The 14,358-nt window shown below is 41.9% G+C and overlaps 1 protein-coding gene across 1 annotated transcript; it reads left to right on the top strand.

The window, feature by feature from the left end:
- The first annotated feature begins 1,143 nt into the window (after positions 1–1,143).
- Positions 1,144–11,828, top strand: LOC146706891 (uncharacterized). Its single transcript, XM_085458188.1, has 2 exons — positions 1,144–1,410; positions 8,944–11,828. The coding sequence occupies exons 1-2, from the start codon at positions 1,239–1,241 to the stop codon at positions 9,720–9,722; spliced, it is 951 nt and encodes a 316-aa protein (XP_085314314.1). The 5' UTR covers positions 1,144–1,238; the 3' UTR covers positions 9,723–11,828.
- Positions 11,829–14,358: the final 2,530 nt, after the last annotated feature.

The following is a 14,358-nucleotide window of genomic DNA, read 5'->3' as shown; positions in this document are numbered from 1 at the left end:
CGAGCTCATCACTGGCCAGCCTGCAAGACAGTCACTCAGACTGCAGACCTGACATTATTCAGACTTATTATGATGGGGCTTGTAGTCACATTCTTATAGGTACCAGCGCATCGTGGAGTTAAAAGAAATGAAATGGCAGATAGGACAGCAAAAGTCGCAACAAGGAGACCGATGGTAGATATGGTTATTAGTGTGAGTAGGACGGAGCTCAAGAGTAGAATACGATACAAAATGAAGGAAAGGTGGCAAAAGCAATGGGAGGAAGAGAGGAAAGGGCAGTGGTTGTACAAAATCCAAAGGAAAGTGGGGGGAATGAGAAGTACAGGATGAAATAGGAGAGAGGAGACGATTATATCTCGACGGAGATTCGTACACACTGGTTTAAATAGCACATTATTATTATTTTTTATTTTTTTTTTTTTCTTTGGCCTGTCCCGTTTGGCTCTTTTGCCATCAGAATTGTTGTCTAAAGACAAAGAAAGATGCCCAACGGATTTACTTTACCAAACTGACCATCCCAGCCTTGCCGTAATGGTCCATTTGATTCACCTTTTATTGTTTATTTTATTTTCACTTACTGAATACGGGACAGACTTGACTGGGGGAAAGAAGGGGAGAAAGAAAGAGGGAAAGAGAAACAGCTGAGAAGAGGGACGGGGGAGAAGGGCAAAAGACAAAAACCAACAGAACGGGCAGAGAAAAAAAATGCATATATCAATCACCTGGATCATAGCACATTATTTTTAATAGGTAAACACTGTACATGGGAGTGTGAATGCAGTAGGGAACAGGAAACAACAGAACATGTTTTATTGCATTGACAGAAGTATAATATTAAAAGGAGACAACTGATCAAAAAGCTGGACGATATGAAAGTGAAGTTTGACTTGATTGATTTATTTCACGTGAGCTTTATAAGTGACAGTTATCAGGCTGTATTTCGGTTTTTAAGGCAGACCCATTTCATCAGGGTTATTTTATTTTATTTTATTTTATTTTATTTTATTTTTGTCATTTCGGGCCTCACTCCACACCAGTTGGTGGCGGTAATGCACCATTTTGCTTTTTGCCAACCGCCAATAAACCCTATACAGAAGAAGAAGAACACTCGCGCTCTACCGGAACCTCACCACGTGACACAGGCGGAAGTAAACAAACAAAGGCATCAACACCGTCCCACGCGTGTGTGTCTGATCACAGAGACTGCTGTATTGAGTGTGTGAGCTGCCGCACTAACAATGCCTTCAGTTCAGTATCTGAGAGAGTTTATCAACGAGCGACTAACTGCTGCTGCTGAGCAAATATTCTTGGAGTTTGAAAAAACGATCGTCCGGTACGAGCAAGAGATCGACCGTCAGCGCAGACTGATGGATATCACCTGGAAACCCGAAATAAAGCTGCACAGGACAGGTGAGTGTCACTCTGATGGAGGATCCTAATCACAGCTCTGCGGGACATTTATTATTGTGAAGGCTTTTTGGAGACGTAAGTAAGCAAAATGTATTTATATTCCACTTTTCACACGTTTTCAAACCCCCCGCCGTCTTTCGCTACTCAGGTTACACATGATTTATAAGTCACTTAGATAACTTCAAAATGTTATTGTTTGGCTTTTTTCAGTATTTTATTTGTTCCTGAGTAAATCGGTTTGGCTGAGATCAAAGTTATAGTTTTTACACAGCTGAATAAAGGTCAAGCAGACAACTGATTATCAGTAGTATGAGATGCTCGAGAATATACTGTATAATATAGGCTACGGTATCCTGTTATAGTTTGGATAGCAAGGAGTTTATTAAACTTCACCGAAACAATCTGCAAATTTCATTAAAATTTAATAAACTGTCTTTATTGTTAGTTAGCACATACCTTAAACATTTAAAGCTGTAAGCTAATGATAGTTATATAAGAGCAGATGCATGGTGGTGCAATAAGCTGTACGTTGTATGGCCAATGGATGCATGATCTGATTAGTCGACTAATCGCAGAAATAGTCGGTGAGTAGTCCATATCAAAATAATCGTTTGTTGCACCCCTAATTTATATGCCACTTTTGACAGATAAAAATAAATAAAAAATTATATTGGGAACTACAGTGAACGACAGAGAAAAACTGCACTGTAGGCTCCACCGAGCGAGATACTTAGTGGTGAGATATGTCGAAGAAGGACGGCTTCACCCCATTCTTGGATCGCAAGAAGTCACTCGGAGACACTGAAGTCCAACTTCAAATCTGTATTCCGCAAAGCATCTCCATATGGAGGTGTTAAGCAAGCAACCAGTGCCACTAGTGATGTGTCGGTGGCGAACGAAACTGCTCTTAGAGCTGGATCTTTGAAGTGAACGACGCGTACAAGCTCCGAAGCGCATACAAAATGCAACAGAAGTCCTCCAGGATGCTAGGCGCAGTGTTGAGCTTTTGTTACCTAGTGGCTACACAAGCCAAGAAGTACCAACGACCCGATTTGGTGTGTGGTAGCTGAACCACTTCTTCGCACGCTTTGAGGTGAAGGGACCAGAGGCAACAGCAGCAAAAACATTGGACAGCAGCAGCAGCCCAAGCCTCATAGTGCAGGAATATGAGGTGAGGCGCACACTGAGGGCAGTGAACCCCAGGAAGGCCACCGGACCAGATGGGGTAACCGCAAAGGTCCTAAAAGAGTCTTTCAGCTCTCCTTCTTGTTCTTTCCTCATCTTCACTAAGATTTTCAACACTTCACTGTCCCAGTCCTGCATCCCGCCGTGCCTAAAGTCAGCCACAATTGTCCCACTGCCAAAGCATACTAACATTAGCAGCCTCAACGTTTACCGACCAGTTGCTCTAACACCTGTTATAATGAAGTGCTTCGAGAAACTGGTCCGACGTCACATCATGTCCTGCTTGCCACCCACACTCGACCCGCTCCAGTTTGCATACAGAGCTAACAGATCAACTGAAGATGCCATCGCTACAACACTCCACACCACCATCTCTCACCTGGAAGTGCAGGGCCGTTACGCCAGGCTGCTCTTTGTTGACTTTAGCTCTGCTTTCAATACGATACTCCCGGACAGACTAATAGTTAAACTGCTGGAAATTGGACTTCCGTCCACCACCTGCCGCTGGATCAGAGACTTCCTCTCAGACCGTGTACAGAGAGTTAGAGTGGGGCCTCATCTTTCCTCAGCCCTCAGCCTCAACACCGGCTCTCCACAAGGCTGTGTACTGAGTCCCCTACTGTACACTCTGTACACACATGACTGTGTTAGTTCCCACCCAGACAACACAATCATCATATTTGCAGATGATACCACCGTGGTGGGGCTCATCTCAGGGGGAGATGAGACGGCGTACAGAGCTGAAGTTCAGAGGCTGTCAGATTGGTGTGCAGTCAACAACCTGGACCTCAATACCACCAAAACAAAAGAACTGGTAGTTGACTTCAGAAGGAGGAAGTCCGAGCTGCAGCCTGTCAGCATCAACGGGGAGTGCGTGGAAACGGTCTCCAGCTTCAAGTTTCTGGGTGTGCACATAGACACAGACCTCCAATGGAGCTCTAACACCTCTGCGGTCTTAAAGAAGGCCCAACAGCGTCTCCACTTTCTGAAAATCCTCAGAAAAATGGACCTGAAGAAGGAGCTGCTGACCGTCTTCTACCGCTGCTCCATTGAAAGTGTGCTGACATATTGCATCGGTGTGTGGTTCTCCAGCTGCACCACAGCACACAGAAAGGCACTCCAGAGGGTCATCAATATGGCCCAAAAAATCATTGGACATCCTCTTCCCTCCCTGAAGGACCTGTACAGCACTCGCTGTCTCAAGAGGGCATGCAGCATCCTATGGGACTGCACACACCCAGGACACCGGGTGTTTAAGCTGCTGCCGTCTGGCAGGAGGTTCAGGCTGCTGAGGTCTCAAACAAATAGACTCAAGGACAGCTTTTACAACAGGGCATTAGCCCTGATCAATGTAAATAGCTGACCTGACTGGCTACCTCCCTGGACTTTTTAGGGGGAGGTAACAATGTTTGAAACAATAACAATAATATTTATATTTATAACAAGGTGCAATAATAATTAATGTGCAATAATAACAGTGTGCAATACACATACACTTATTCTTCTTTTTATACTAAGTTAATATACTGTGTTGTGTTGTTTGTTGCATTGTGATGTGTCATATCGTGTTGTGTTGTGTTATATGTAGTGCCGACGTAGGACAGTTTTTCCAATTTCATTGTACTACTGTACAATGTATGACTGTGCAATGCCAATAAAGAGTTATCTTATCTTATCTTATGGTAGTAAAAGGCAAATGAACTTTTTTTTTTAATTATTTGAATATATATATAAGTGCTTGTGTATAAATACACAAACAATACACATGTGCTTTCAATTGTGTAATTTAAGTGATCTAGGTAGCTCTGTTTTGGAAGTTCAGTTAACGCTAGAAATGTGTTTTGGAGTTTGTACGTGCCTAGTCTCTAGGGGCCAGCATATACAGTATATTTATATATAAACATATATAAATAAAACCACTGTATTAATATACTGCAACAACATGGGAATAGAGCAGCTGCGAGAGAATTCGACATTAATGAGTCAATGTTACGGAAGTGCAGCTTTTGGCTTTCCCCATATTTCAAAAGTGCTTCATCTCTTTGCTATGACTGTCGCCAGGCATAATTTGCAGACGATAATGGTTGTAGCCGCTGTGATGCTTTCGACCAAAACAGGCGCAGCTTGATGACATCATCAACATCCGCTATCGCGGTAGAGCAATTTAGTCAATATCTCTATCGTTGGCCAAATTTATATCGTTTCTATCGTATATCGTTCTGCAAGTCTTGAATTGGAGGCTGGCTTGATACAAGTGCTTGTTTTGTGGTGTAATTTTATAAATAGAATAGAATATGGCCCGCACTTCAACTTTTGCTTGAGTGTATTGCACTTCTTAGTTTTAACACCAGGGGGAGCTGCTGTTGATCAAGGCAGTTGCTCCACCAAAAAGGACAATCACAGAAGAAATTTACCCCAAGTTACTAAACATGGCAGTACCAAAGAAGTGAAAGGTAGAAAGTGAGTGCAGAAAATTTCAGACACGGTGGGAGAGTGAATATTTCTTCAAAGAATTCAAGGGGAAGTGTGTTTGTTTGATCTGCACTGAAACTGTGGCAATTATGAAAGAGCATAATGTACGACGTCATTATGAAACCAAACATCAGGCCTATGCATCCTATACTGGTGCTGAGCGAGAGCAGAAATTAAACAAAAGGGTAGTGTAAGAGCCAATTAAAGGTTAATTTTATTGGTACTGGTAAAATGATTAGAGGAGAAATATATATGTTTGATGTTAAGAATATAATTCTAGTTGATTTTAAAATACTGTTTGTTAAATGTATAGAATATAGAAGTGCAACATTCTAATGCGCTTTTTAGTATTTTGGGCTTCCGGCACACTGTAATTACGTAGTTGGGGAGTCGGATAAGCTGGAAGCAACACAGTTTTTTGACCGAGTCTTGCCATGTAAATTAAAAGTTTCAATAAACATATTTTTTGCAAGAAAAGTACCTGGACTTGCTCGCGTTTCAAATGCATATTGCTGGACTGACTCCTAAAGGTGGTACAGAAGAGTGAAATAGAGACGGAGTGCCGCCACTACAGGTAGCTCTCCTGCGGGGTCAGCAACAGTATTTTTTCAGGCTCAAAAGGTCCAGAAAGAGGCTACAATAGCCAGCTATGAGGTCGCCCAACTCATCGCAAGACATGGCAAGCCTTTTTCAGTTGGAGACCTCGTAAAACACGGCCTTGTTAAAGTCACCGAAATAATGTACCCGGAAAAAGTGCAGGATTCAACAACGTCAGCATGTCCAGAAATCCAGTTATGCGACGCATTGAAGACTTGTCAGCCAACATTAAACTGCAACTGTCTGATAAAGCTGTGCTTTTGATTTTTACTCCATCGCATTCGATGAGAGCACCGATGCCACAGACACCGCACAGCTGCTATTTTTTTTGCGGGGAGTGGACGAGAGCACGAGCACTTTAGGTGAGTAAAAAATATATTCCACAGTACCCGTGTGTTAATGTGCAGGTACACATGCTTCAAATATCAATAATGCGCATCAATTCTGTCACTACCCTGCTTTTGCGCACCACTTTCTTATATGCGTTTTTCTTGTTAACACACAGAGTACACACCGCTGTGTGTACACACCATCTGATGCAGATCTGCTCCTTGATCAAGTGACATTTGTCTGGATTTATGGCACGAGTGGCAATCAGCAGCAGGATGGCCCGATTTACATACCCAGCGCAGCTGATACTCACCAGAATAATTTACTAAAATTATATGGACTCCTGTTATTAAGTCCAGTTCAGTCTGTTAATGTTGATAATCATTTCAAACGGACGTTAATAGATGTTTTGCTAAGCCTAATAACTTAAATAATAAACTTGAAATGTGCCCGTCCCATTTTCCCCTTTATTGTTTTTTCTCTGTGCTGTAAATCTTCTGTCTAAGAAGAAATCTGAGGCTGCTGTTCTGAGAATGAGGTACCAAAGCTTTTTCTGAATAAATCAATAAAGATCCATTTATGGAAAGCTGTGATGAAGGCAGTTTTGTCTTTAATTATATTCAACAATATAACACACATTTGACCACTTTTAAGTGATTTTTCTAACTTTAATACAGTAAAGTTAAGGTTATATACCTCATTTCTAGTAAGTGGCCCAGCCCCTCCTATATTTTTATGTTTGTGGCCCTCAGTGAAAGAAGTTTGGACACCCCTGACATAAACCTTTCAAAATAAAGGTGAAGATCCTGTTGAGATTCAAAATAAACTGAAATTATGACAAAATACATTATTTTCAAACATCACAATTCAGAATATGCATGAAACAAATTACTTCATGTTTTTATTTGAGGTAACTTTAAATGGTGCTTACAGTCACCACATGGTAGCTCAAACAGAAGGATCAGTCTAAACAAATCCAGGACCTTATTCCTAAATGAGGGGCTGCCTCTGTAGCAGGGACATGGTTTAGTTATGAAAAGTCTGACATGGACCTGAAAACTGTACTATGCAAATTATGGTGCAAACTGGTCCAGACCACAGACTCAAACATGACAAACCTCTTCTACCACCTACGCAAGAGTCATGTGACAGAGTATGGAGAGAGTTTATAGATGAGAAGCAAAAAAGAGGTGTTTTACATCGGGATATGAGATTTTGGTCATATCGCACATCCATAGTTTAATGTCTCAATGCACTCTGAAATGAAAGCAGAGCACAAATAAGCACTTGGAGTTAAAAAAGAAATCATGAATCAATTAATAGACCAAAATGTATTCTAAAATTTTGACTCATCAAAGTTGCCCCCTTTGGCAGCTATAGCAGCTGAACACAGCCGTGACATTCTTTCTCCAATAGAAATCAAATATTCTTCCATATCTGTTGCTGAAGTTCCCATAAATGTGGACCTTGTAGTTGCTTTGCTTTCACTCTTCTGTCCAGTTCATCCCCAACCAGCTCGGTGGGGTTTAAGTCTGGCGACTGTGCTGAGCACTCCGTGTTTTCAAGCTTACCGTCTTGTTCTTTTTTTCTGAGGTAGTTCTGGCACACCCTGGGCTTGTGTTTTGGCTCATTATCTTGCTGACCAACTAGGTGCATACCAGAGGGTACCGCATGGTGCTGCAGAATGCTGTGGTAGCTGTTTTAGTTCAGGAAGCCTCTCAATCTGTACAAGTCACCGACCCTGGATCCAGCAAACAGCCCCAGACCATCACACTTCCTCCTCCATGTTTGAGGGTTGATGCCACACACTGTGACCCATCCTTTCCTCTCATCAACGGCCCACAAAGATCCTGCATGATGAACAGAAAATTTCAAGCTGTGCTTGAATCTGTTGCCCTGTGAGCCGTAATTCACGCAAGCTGTTAACGCTCAGAAACTTGTCCTCTGATTCAGTCGTGTCTTTGGGCCTGCCAGACCTCTTGCAGTCAGAGTTTGTTTCTTTTGATGTTGAATGAAACTGTACTCACTGATACCTGGTCTTTTTTTGCAGTGTAGGAGAGACCTACATTTTTCAGTTATATGATGTTCTGTCTATCTTTCATTGTTAATTGCCTTTTTCTTGCCAACACACTACTTTCTGCAGTAAAATACTGTTGCTCTGATGCTCCAGAGGGTATGTAACCACAGTGTGTTCCAGCACTGTTTTTATGCAGACAGAGGTGTCTGTAAGTAATCCAGAAAAGTGGGAACCCCTATAGCACATGTGTCAAAGTCAAGGCCCGCGGGCCACATCCGGCCCGGCGTACATTTATATCCGGCCCGCGAGATCATTTTATATAGATATACTATTATTGTTATGCATGGCCCGGCGATATGAGGCGCTAATAACATACAAACTACAGGTCCCATAATGCAGCGCTGCAGCCTCCTTGCTGAATGCTAGGCTAACTGGGAACCTTCCCGCGTCAATCAAGTCTAACTTCTGTTATTGCAAAGCTGGCTGCTCACAATGGTCGAGAGAAAAGTTGATTCTGAAAGCAGAGCCTTTCAGCGCCAGTGGGTGACTGAATATATGTTTACAGACATTGCTGTAAACATATAGTTAGTCTGTCTGTTAGTCTATCTGGTTATTGTTCCCACTGCTCTTGCACATGTGCTACAATCAGCTGATTTTAGTTTGCCATATGCCATTACATTTATTTTCATTGCACAAAAGGAGGAGACCATGATGGTAAAGTAGAAACTGCATCCAGGACAAAACGGCTGCTAACACAACTATGGCTCTGTGCAAGCACCTGTGCAGACAGCATGCTAACGCTAAGCTAGCCAACAGCCATAGATATCAAGCATAATTTAATTATTTTTTTGTGTTGTCTATTTGGTCAGTATGATTTTTTTTCTCTATTATCACTTCACTTTTCTTTTAATTGTCTCCTTTTCCCCCTCCAGACATCCCACAGCAGCATGTCTGTAAGGAGGAGGAAGTTGTCGCTGACCAGCAGCTGTGGAACCAGGAGATGAGCTCCAATCTGGACCAGGGGGAACCAGAACCTCCACAGATTAAAGAGGAACAGGAGCAACTCTGTAGCAGTCAGGAGGGAGAGCAGCTGGCACTGAAGGAGGAGATTCATGCCTTTATGCTGACTGCTGCTGAGGAAAAAGACCACAGTGAACCAGAACCAAAAAGAGACCATCTCAACTGTGTCAGCTCTGATGTAACTGTGAGAGAATATCAGGGAGCAGGGAAGAAAGGTCACAATAATGTAGAATACCAACCTACACCAGACAGTCAGTGTAAGTCTGACAAAACTAAAAAGTCTTTAAAATGTGATGTTTGTGGAGAAGTCTATAAATATAATTATGAAATGGATATGCATTATAGAATCCATACAGGGGGGAAGCCGTTTTCCTGTAAAACATGTGGGAAAAAGTTTGTACATAGGAATTCTGTAGTGAAGCACATGAGAATCCACACAGGAGAGAAACTATATCATTGTAAAATATGTGGGAAAAGGTTTGTACATCGTTCTCTAGAGAAGCACATGAGAATGCACACAGGTGGGAAACCATATCATTGTAAAACATGTGGGAAAACGTTCAGCCGTAAAAGTAATTTAACAGAGCACATGAAAATCCATACAGGTGAGAAACCATATCATTGTAAAACATGTGGGAAGGCATTCAGACGTGGTAGTCATTTGTTTCGCCACATAAAAATACACATATAGAGGTGTACTCTTTTAACAAGATTAACAGTTTAGCAAGCTGTGTAGAGCGCAAAGTTGAACAAGTCAGCGTGGTAACTAATGGTAGACACAGCATGGTAGGAAGGAGGTTATGGTTAGTTTCATTTTAAAAGTAGGTGGCAAATTTTGACAAACTATTCTATTATGCTAGTAAGCACTCTCTGCTTACGACCAAAGTTTTAGGAGTGACAGCGGTGAGAGAGAGAGAGTTTTGAGATGTGAGAGATTTGTGAGAGATTTGTGACACTATAGTATGGAGTAGAGCTGGGCGATATGAGATTTTTTCATATCACGATATGTTTTTTTCATTTCAGGCGATAACGATATCTATCACGATATAAGCCAAATAACTATATTTGCAAGATTTAAATGTGCCGTTGCTCACAAGTAAAATGTGAAATAATCAGCAGCTTGTTTTTATTTAAATATTTATTTCCCATAATAAGTTCAACAGGGTAGATGTACCAAAGAAACATGAGACTTTTTCAGATAAATAAAGGCAAATATTGCAAACTATACAAAAGGCAGCCGCTAAAGCGTTTAAGTTTCAAAATAGAACAAACGAAACAGACTAAATTGTCAATTCCACTTAGAAACAAAATATTAATTCTAAAAATAAATCTTACTTTATTTTACAGAAGAACAGACAAAACTAACTTTTGTCAATATCAAATAAACTGAGAACTAAAAGGAAATTCTCAATCTCTCCTTGTTGTATAGCTTAGCTTTTCAAACAGTTTTAACAGTTACTTTAGTCTGACAAAAGCCGAATGACGAATTAGCGCTTCCAGTCAGAGACTGAGGCTACGTCCACACGTACACGGGTATTTTTGAAAACGGAGATTTTCCGTTTTCGTTTTAAAAAAGAATCCTGTCCACACATAAAGGCAGAACTGAAGGAAAACGCTGCTATGAACATGCCAAAGCAGCAGGTGGCGCTAGATTCCTAACCGTGCAGAAATGTTGGCCAATCAGAAGTCTAGAAGCCTCGGTGGGAAAAAGTAAACAAAGCTGGGGCATAGAAGCAGAACCGAGTCGTATGTGTGGACGGACAGTAACTGTGTGTATATGTAAGCATTTAAACACTGCAGAGAGTAGAATTAACAGTATTGTAGAAATTCATTTCACCGAAACAATAACGTGGCGCAGTGTGACGCATGCACCAGTTTATTGTCTTTCCAGACTTGCTTTCGGCACAATTTACAGTGCACACTACTCTGTTTTTTGTCAGACTTGAAATAGCCGAAATACCTTCACCCTACGGAACTTCTATGGCTCTTCCGTTCGACAATCTCTCCGGCGTTGGAACCATTATCTGTTTTCTCTTCGGTCACGCTCGGTTGATTTTTCTAGTTGGCACACTCATTTCCTCCATTACCCGCTGGCTGCTTCCCAAACAAACACACGTGCGGCTTGGCACTTGTGCTGTACGTAACAAGTCACGCGACGTGACGCTGCGGCTGTGATTGGTTCGGCTCTGCGCTACTTAATTTGGATTGGCTGACCTTTTTTTTTTTTTTTTTTTTTTTTTAAGAGGACAAGAGCGGCGAGGTCTATCGCGATAGTTTAATTTCTCTATCGAGTAAAAGTTATATTGCGATACATATCGTTATCGTTCTATTGCCCAGCTCTAGTATGGAGTATGTAGTTAGTGTGTTGTGTAGCTGTTGGTTTTGTTTTGTGTGTCAGAACAATGATGCCGAATGTCACAGTTGCTGCCATAAAGCCACCAAAGGCAGATTACAGTGTAAACGCTGTCTCCAGGTGGAAAACAGGAGGAGTGATACACCACTGGCTGTCAGGCCTGCAGGTATCAGGCCTGTGATGTTCTCCTCTGTCTTACAGTGGAGAGAAATAATTTTTTGGAGTGGCACAAATAATTTGTGTGGCATCTTATTTGATGCAGAATCAGAGTGTTCTGTAAATAGTTTAGTCTTTCCTGCATTTTTAGGTAAATAGTTGCATGTACCTTTTTTATTTGCAAAACTCATGTATAGGTTTATTAAATTTACAATTTCTATTTGCATTTCATGTTATGAAAATGATTTGTGAAACATGCTTTTTGTTGTTGTTACAGTAAAAAAATATATCTGATTTCATGTTGTTGTTCTTTTTTTTTTTTCTTTTTTTTTAATCAATTGTACTAATGAAAACATAACTGTAAATTCAGATGTGAGGTTGTGCTGAAAAGAATGATACCAAACAAGGCAATTAGACATGCTGAGGTCAAATCAACCCTGGACCTCAGATGGTTAAACTTTTTTTCCTAAAGTAACACAATAGTTACTTTTCCTCATGGCTCAAAGAGTTGGTAGTTCGTCTTGTAACCGGAAGGTTGCCGTTCGAGCCCCGGCTCTGACAGTCTCGGTCGTTGTGTCCTTGGGCAAGACGCTTCACCTACCGCCTACTGGTGATGGCCAGAGGGGCTGATGGTGCGATATGGCAGCCTCGCTTCTGTCAGTCTGCCCCAGGGCAGCTGTGGCTACAACTGTAGCTTGCCTCCACCAGTGTGTGAATATGAGAGTGAATGAATAGTGGAATTGTTCAGCGCTTTGAGGGCCCCGAAAAGCACTATATAAATGCAATCCATTATTATTATTTAATTACTTTTATAATATTGTAACTAAGTTAATAACTGAGTTACAATATCATAGTTTTTTGAAAACGTAACTACAGGGTGGGCCATTTATATGGATACCCCATAATAAAATGGGAATGATTGGTGATAATAAAGTCCTGTTTGTGGCACATTAGTATATGTGAGGGGGCAAACTCCTCAAGATGGGTGGTGACCATGGTGGCCATTTAGAAGTCGGCCATCTTGAATACAACTTTTGTTTTTTTCAATAGGAAGAGGGCCATGTGACACATCAAACTTATTGGTAATGTCACAAAAAACACAATGGTGTGCTTGGCTTCAATGTAACTTTATTCCCTGTACATAAAGTTTGTCTTTTGCTCAAATTTTTTTTTCTATAAAAATATGATTATTGAACAATGAACAAAATGAGATTAAATATTTTATTTGAGCAATCAGACAGGCACCAACAGAGCTCTGTGAATATAACGCAAGATGCGCAACTTTAAAAAGGTTTTGATCACAAATCACACATTTGAATCAGCGGGTAGAGAACCTTACTTTTTTCTACCACTGTCTGGCTGATATTGATTCCCCCCCCCCCCCCCCCCCAATCACCGGTTATCAGTGACGGTCTGCTCTCTCGTGAACTAGCAAAAGTGCCAAATACAGTACGAGCACGCCTGAGGGGGTGATTGGGGGGCGAAAACAGTCCCATTATATCACTACTATCCATCCGTATGTAGTGAAGTCGATTTTGGTAGGCTTTTACATGATGTCCGTGAATGCAGCACTAACATCCACACCTTCCCAGCTGATAATTAGAGGCCTTGTCAGAAACAGTAGCGCTTCTCTACCACACGAAGGCACTTGGCATTCTTTTCCCATCAAAGGTGGCCAATAGCGTTAGGCGGTTAAGCACCGCAGAGTGGTTTGATTTCTTCAGAAAAGCCGCTCATTTTAGTATTGCCCCTTAGACAGTGGATTGTGCAACACTGCTGCTGTGTTGTTGTAGCCTTGTCATTTTACAAACGTCTATGGACTGGCCTTGACTGACTCCTGGTTTTATGGTCTTTTACTCCAAATTGGGTGGGTGTATTTGTCACATTTAGGGTGTATTTGTGGCGATCGTGGCTCAAGAGTTGGGAGTTCACCTTGTAATCGGAAGGTTGCCAGTTCGAGCCCCGGCTTGGACAGTCTCGGTCGTTGTGTCCTTGGGCAAGACACTTCACCCGTTGCCTACTGGTGGTGGTCAGAGGGCCCAGTGGCGCCAGTGTCCGGCAGCCTCGGCTCTGTCAGTGCGCCCCAGGGTGGCTGTGGCTACAATGTAGCTTACCATCACCAGTGTGTGAATGGGTGGATGACTGAATATGTAAAGCGCTTTGGGGTCCTTAGGGACTAGTAAAGCGCTATATAAATACAGGCCATTTACCATTTTTTACATTTATATCTCTTTTACTGATTTGTTTCATGTTTTATATGTTTTGTTGCTTTGGTGGAGGTGCGGCCGCTCGTTGTGGGACTAGGCACGTGAGGTGGAATCGGCCCCCCCGGATTCATGAGAGTGTACACACCGGGAATAGGTAGATTGCAGTGTGAGTGACAGTGAGGTTTGCAGTGGAATTAGGTGGCACCCTTGGGTTGCCTCCTCAAGTGGCCGGGCGCCACCATTTTGTTTAGTTATTATATCGAGCTCTTATTGAGTAACTGTCTTGCCGTCTCAGCCCTGCTACCTTAAGAACTTATCTGATTTTACAGTTCTCTGCTTTTAGTAGTATTCTTAATAAGTTTTGAGTTGTAAAACTGATCTGCCTCACCTCTGCTGTTAATAACGAGCCTGTGGGCTTTGGTAGCTAGTGTAAAATCCACATTGGCCATAGAAATCTTTCCTGGGGTGTAACTCTCCCCCCCCCCCCCAGGTGGCGTTGTCAACATCCCTTATTCACCTTCACTGGTTATCCTCCTTCGTGCCACCACACATGCATCCATTAATCCATCAGCATACATCTGTTAAATCTACTAAATCACCATTGTCATAAT

Source organism: Copadichromis virginalis, linkage group LG6 (genome assembly GCF_057382275.1).
Source record: "Copadichromis virginalis isolate Kocher_CV1m ecotype Utaka linkage group LG6, C_Virginalis_male_GT1.1, whole genome shotgun sequence".
NCBI classification, from domain to species: Eukaryota; Metazoa; Chordata; class Actinopteri; order Cichliformes; family Cichlidae; genus Copadichromis; species Copadichromis virginalis.
This window is presented reverse-complemented; position numbering and strand designations above follow the sequence as displayed.

Coding starts and splice junctions, on each gene's coding strand:
- LOC146706891 (XM_085458188.1), top strand. CDS start 1,239: ATGCCTTCAGTTCAGTATCTGAGAGAGTTTATCAACGAGCGACTAACT. Junction 1,411..8,943: donor AATAAAGCTGCACAGGACAG/GTGAGTGTCACT, acceptor TTCCCCCTCCAG/ACATCCCACAGCAGCATGTC.